Below are 6,189 nucleotides of genomic sequence, written 5' to 3'. Positions count from 1 at the left end.
AGCTTTCTGGTTTGCATGTACACCATAGGAATGATGTAGTGCTCAAAAACCATCATAAAAGTCATTTATTCATGACTTAATCCATTGAGATATAAACTCAATTACATCCCAACCAACTTGGTTTCATAATTGTTGTGAGAAAAGTCATTTGGAATTAAAATGAACAAGTTGTAGTCACTTGAAAATGGTATCTTGCATAAGTGTTGTGAGGAAAGTTTATAAGACCTTACGATTCGTGATCTATACCTTTTTGTAGTAGCTTTCTAAACGAAATTTGTAGTTGACATGACAAATCATTCAACTATGAGTTCTTGTGAAAAAGTTATGAGGTTGTAAAGTTGGTATCAAATATGAGATTTCGTGGTTTATATATATATATATATATATATATATATATATATATATATATATATATATATATATATATATATATATATATATAGGGCGGGGGGGGGGGGGGGTGTTGCTTTTCACAAATCTCCACCTGCAGAAATCATGGCTAATGTTGTCATTTTGATAAATATTGGTTTCAGAAAACGATTTATAGGATTAGCCTGAATTGGCTTTATCTATTTATGGTATGGGAATGTAGGACAATTGATGCCTAAAGAATATTGAGGAGTCATGTTTCTTTTCTTTACCTCCAACGACTAGATTGAAATGCTAAGGGTGCACGATGTCGTGCCATTTTGGCATGATAATGATGGTGCCGACGGGACCGTCGGGTCCACGGCTCTGAATAGCAATGACTTTGGGATGGTAGGCTTGGGCGCGTTCATAAACATTTCCAACCAACCATACTCTCTCCCACATGCTGATTTTAATCATCGTTTTAGTAAATGTTTTAATATTTTTTAAAACACTAGAGAGGGTTGGGAGGGTTTCGAAAGATAAGTTCGTCACAAATCCATCAAAAATCCGTCAAGTATCAGTTGGAAATCCATCAACAAGTCCTAATAAATGTAATTTAAGTGTAAAATTGTCGGTGAAATTTCGGTAAAAAGTTCTTTTTCTTGTAGTGCAATCGACAATTTTTTTTTACAACCTATGATATATTTTTCCGCGTCCGTCTCAGGTTATCCCTTCACTCTAATGTTGGCAAAACATACGGTCTCTATTTTAGCTATTTATTTTATATCAAATATTTAAAAACTTTGTACAATATTTCATCCTAAATAAAAAGGACTAACTTGGTTGACATATAAACAAAGTCTTCTATTAACTTTTTATTTTTATCTTAAATTTTTTAAAAAATTACACAACATTTTTTGGTTGACATATAAACAAAGTCTTCTATTAACTTTTTATTTTTATCTTAAATTTTTAAAAACTTTACACAATATTTTTCATCCTAGATAACAAGGACTAACTTAGTTGACATAATAACAAAGCCTTCTATTAATATTGTTTTTGTTTCAAATTTTTTTAAACTTTACACAATATTTTCGACCTAAATAACAAGGACTATATTGGTTGATAGTCATGTTACCTTAAATAAAACATCTTTGGAAATTTAAGCCTTTCTTAAATATCTTCACACTTGAGAGACCAAATCAAACATTAAAACATAAAAAGTTAAAAGTAAAAAGTACATTTATAATTTAATTCAAAACTTGTCAAAGTCTGTTAATAAACCAAGCACACCAAATTTATATTCAAAAAAAGTTCAAAAATTCAGTTGATTGTTTCTCTTTTCACACAAACATGCATATTGCTGTAGAGTTCCAGGTAAAATCATAATATACTCTAACGAGGCAACCATTACGAGCTACCATCTACTAGGTAAATTTTATAGATAATACACTTAATAGAGGCTTTTGCATGCGGCAACATCATCAGCTTGTGCTGCCAAAAGGACATTAGCAGAAGAACTTGAACCAACAATCCTCATCACTCCATCAAACACGGCCTGTCGAAAGTAGTGGTCATCTTCAATTTCATCAATAACTTCTCCGACGACCTTAAAATCTATGCAACGAGACAACACCAAATGTCCCATAATCTCCCCAAAGTCGTTAGGTGCTAGTCGTAAATCACTGGCGACATCATCTAATGTTAACATCGATGCATAGCTTCTGCACCCGGTTCTTAAGTCGCTTTTGACCAGAATCTTTTTCAATAACAGGAAGTCCAGGAGTTTAGCGATGGGTTCGACACATGGTGGGCTTCTGTCTAAGAAGAGTAAAATGGCCTCCTTCACAAACTCCGGGTAATCATAGGGGAATTTTAGCTCTTCTACGAATTGTAAAACATCGTCAAGAATAAGAACACTGAAATATTCGTTTAAGAGAGAGATCGTTAATCTCTTGATTTCATCTGCGTTATTCACATTGGAAAGAGTAGCTACTTTGATAGATTTGGATTGACTTCGAATAGACTCCTGATAGTCTACGGGATACCAAAAGTATTCCTCTGAACGAAAAGGAGTGAAAACACCATTAAGTGTATCCACTAGGGCATTATATGTAGCGATAGTGAAACTGGCCACTCTTGGATGCGGAAATCTCTGATTCGCCAATGGTTTCTTTCGTGGTTGAGATCCATAGATGTCCGACGAAGTAAAACCAGGACTATATTGACGGAAGTCCATAAATCTGATGGCCTTCTCCTAAAAACCAGCTTTGATCATCAGATATGACACACCGAAAACAAAGACCAATCGAAAGAAATAGAAGAAAAATTAACATGGGGCTACCTCTTCCGGGATGGGAACCCATTTATTCAAGCGAAGATCAAGAATATCACGAACAATAAATCTTATCCGTTGGGCGAGTTGTAGTTTCGTTAATATCTCTGTCAGTCGGTAGAAGTAAATATCGTTAATACTCTTCGATGTTGGGCACTCATCAAGTTGCTTGCCTATGGTTTGCAAAAACTGGCATATGGCCTCCACATTTTCTTCCTCCGGACTAGCGGGTGCTAAAAGCTCCTGTTTACATCATTACATGAACACTTATGATAATCATGTTATATCCTTAACTCCAATCTGTGAACTGCAAATTCTACAAAAGAATAAGATCAAAGTGTTTGAAACAAAACCAGGACAATGTGGCGAACAATCGATGCAGCCACCATCTTCTGTTTGAAAAGCTCTCCAATCAAACGGATGCTTCCGAAACCACGTTGCTTAACTATTCTTTCTTTATCTCTATAACTACGTTCGGACTCTTGGTGATCAGGAGCGGTGATAGTCGGCCTTGTTTTTTTCCTCAGTCTGACTAAACTTTCGAAAGCCTCCTGGCAAGTATTCAACATCACTCGCCCGAATGTGATCTCTTTTCCACCAGGCTCATCAGATGGAAATGGGGGGAGTTTCCTTTTGAGATCCGAACACAACTGAGCAAACATGGGGCAAAACGTAGGTTCGAGAACAGCATAGTCAAATATGAAGGATACGACGCCCTTTAGAATATCAGATGTTGTGATCCACGACTCGATAGGTTGGCCTATGAGAAGATCAACCTTCTCGTGTATAGGCTTGTTCAAGATACTGAGAAGGCAAGTAGAGTCATCCATGGATCTCTGCAAATGGATAACTCAAACTCACAAAGGTGGACAAAAAGACAAAAAAATATTACTACCTAGCTAATTCCACATTTCTGGTTGTGGTCTCGAACATCGATGGGAGTACGATGAAGAACTATGTCAGTAGTGATAGTATATGTCGAAGGAACGAAGAAGATTTGTCTCTGAAAAAGATCAATTTGATGAAGCGGAGAACACGATGAATGTCAGGGACAAAAGTCAAGCACTTTCACGAGTGCGATCCGTCTATTGTCATTTTATCAAATTAGCGGGCCGATACATCCTCCCTTAAATCCAATATGCACAATAACGAGGTGCCTACTGAGCCCAATATAAAGGAGCCTAGTTTAAAAAGAATTGAATGGACCCACGCCAAGCCATCGAAGAGAAACAAAATGTTAAGTAGGAGATCCCAGATCGAAAAAATTAAAATTAACTTTTTTTTTTATTATTAAAAATTAAAAGGACCACCATAACTCTTTTAAACTCTCATTGTAGTCTTGAATGATTATTGAACTATACCATCTATATCATCATTTCTCTCCTATATTGTATTCTTCATGTCATGGTCATTCTCATATTTCATTCTTAATGAACCCTTATTAAACCTCTATTGTGATGTTCTAGATGACTATCTTCTTCATCATAGTTAATAGGGATATTGACGATGATTGTACTATTTTTAAGACAATTATGACAATGATGAAGAACAATTTCAAAAATAAACTTTCAAATTAATGGAAAGACAAAGAAGATCAACAAAGAAAGCAAAATTCTCTCAAGATGAAAAAAAAGCATGCCTACACAGTCCTTGTGAGTACCACATGAAGATAAAATATGGTAGAAATGCAATCATGAGATTTATCAAGAGATGGATTTGGAAAAGCGGACACTAACTCTAATATTTATCATTTTAATTAGAGGAATTTTAATCTTCCTGCTAGGAGTGGCTCCCTAAATTGGTGACAAGTGACTCATTATATACATCTTTAGAGGTCTAAAAATGCTTCATATCGTTGAAGAAATTAGATTCAAGTTCGAAATGGAAATATATACCTTATAAAGAACTCAGTCAACGAGAACAATGGATATCTTGACAAATATCAAAGCCCCTTTCAATCAATAGTAACATGGAAAGGAGTGATGTCAAAAGAGAGTAGGTTAAGGAAATGGTGAAAAAAAATTCATTGAATTTCTTATGTGATTAAGAGACGAGAATAGAATCAAGATTAGCAGCAATACTCAAACCTAGTACTGAATTGTAAGTGTGTTTGGTCCACGTCATCAGATTGCATAATTGGGAAACTTTAAATCTTGTACTCTTGGTTCGTTCATGTCACTCATAATTCCATGCACCACGTGTTGTTCTTACTTAGCCTCCAGATTGTTGTGAGCTCCTGTAACATCACATCATCACACTTCTATATCCTTCTTACCATCGAACCCTTAAAAGAAATATGATCATTTCTTTTAAGGTGCAAGTCATCATGTGGTTCTTACACTATAGTGGTTCGTCTCTGTGATTCGTCCATGGAAATTTCATAAATTTACTTTATTCATTTTTAACAAACTTCAAGAATTTATTCCTATCTATACCTTGTTAGAACTATAAGATCTTTGATGTTACTTTTTCATTCTTCAATATTCAATCATGTGAAATAGCCTTCATCCTTAATCGATCATAGGACATCTCCTAGATATTGCTCCCCTATTATCGAGATATCAAATCTTGAAGTCTTATCCCTCTTCACCCCCTCTTCATGTTCTCCGTGTAATTTTAACTCTTCACCATAAATCACAGAACTTGTAAGTAGGGCTTACAAAGTTCCTCTCGTTAAACTGTTCATCACGGTAGTAGAGTACCCTAGAGTAAGGTACTCTCATGAAATTATCATAGTCACTTCTTAGTTTCATTATTTTCATGTACCCTAGAGTAAGGTACTCTCATGAAATTATCATAGTCACTTCTTAGTTTCATTATTTTCATGCTTCGAAATGGTGTTCATACAGGTTGTCTTCCTTTCAGGCTTGAGAAATACCTTCAGGTATTTTTCCCTTCTTTTCTTTCCTTGTGATGACTTCACTTTCCAGTTTATTGTATTAAGTTAATGCACCATTTCTCATCTCTTACTAGTGTCTTGGTGTCATAAGGACACCCTACTTCCACAACTACCATCACACTTGACACTTGATAATGTTGTCATCTGTTTGCCAACTCCTTAGGGTTCCCAAAAAGATCTCATTGAGTCAACATTATCATGTTTCTTCCCAAGTTGTCTCGTTCGCACTTTCTTGTACCTTCTCACTTTCATCATCATATCACCATTTCGCCGATTAGGTTATTGGCTCACCTTCCTGTGTCGTCAATCACATCAAAGCATTATCTTTCACATAGGGATGGAATTCATGACTCCATGCCATTCTTTTCTCAATCAACTTGTTGTAACTTGAAGTTATCACTCCTATGTAGTAACATAAGCTCGTACCAAATTACCAACTTAAACTAGTTTTCTTAATCATAAATTTAGAGTTACAATGCTTTTCCCATTTTAGACTTTTACCAAAAGTTAACTATGTTCCTTTATTAGCTAATTGACTGTTAATAAATTTAATAACTCAATTTGCTTCATTCTTTTGGTGTTTCTTACTCACTCCCAATAGTAC

General features: G+C 35.2%; 1 protein-coding gene across 1 annotated transcript; it reads right to left on the bottom strand.

Moving 5' to 3' along the window:
• Nucleotides 1-1,630: 1,630 nt before the first annotated feature.
• On the bottom strand, nt 1,631-3,764 carry LOC145126137 (eukaryotic translation initiation factor-like). The gene is made up of 4 exons (XM_079061541.1): nt 3,582-3,764; nt 3,040-3,522; nt 2,696-2,929; nt 1,631-2,608 (listed from the first exon to the last, which is right to left on the bottom strand). The coding sequence occupies exons 2-4, from the start codon at nt 3,514-3,516 to the stop codon at nt 1,805-1,807; spliced, it is 1,515 nt and encodes a 504-aa protein (XP_078917667.1). The 5' UTR covers nt 3,517-3,522; nt 3,582-3,764; the 3' UTR covers nt 1,631-1,804.
• Nucleotides 3,765-6,189: the final 2,425 nt, after the last annotated feature.

The sequence above is a fragment of the Lactuca virosa genome, chromosome 7 (genome assembly GCF_052849685.1).
Source record: "Lactuca virosa cultivar CGN04683 chromosome 7, Lactuca_virosa_CGN04683_v6, whole genome shotgun sequence".
In the NCBI taxonomy this organism is placed as follows: Eukaryota; Viridiplantae; Streptophyta; class Magnoliopsida; order Asterales; family Asteraceae; genus Lactuca; species Lactuca virosa.
Note: the sequence above shows the minus strand (reverse complement) of the source record. Positions and strands in the feature narration are given on the sequence as shown.

Coding starts and splice junctions, on each gene's coding strand:
- LOC145126137 (XM_079061541.1), bottom strand. CDS start 3,516: ATGGATGACTCTACTTGCCTTCTCAGTATCTTGAACAAGCCTATACAC. Junction 2,930..3,039: donor TTGTTCGCCACATTGTCCTG/GTTTTGTTTCAA, acceptor TGATGTAAACAG/GAGCTTTTAGCACCCGCTAG. Junction 2,609..2,695: donor GGGTTCCCATCCCGGAAGAG/GTAGCCCCATGT, acceptor GCTGGTTTTTAG/GAGAAGGCCATCAGATTTAT.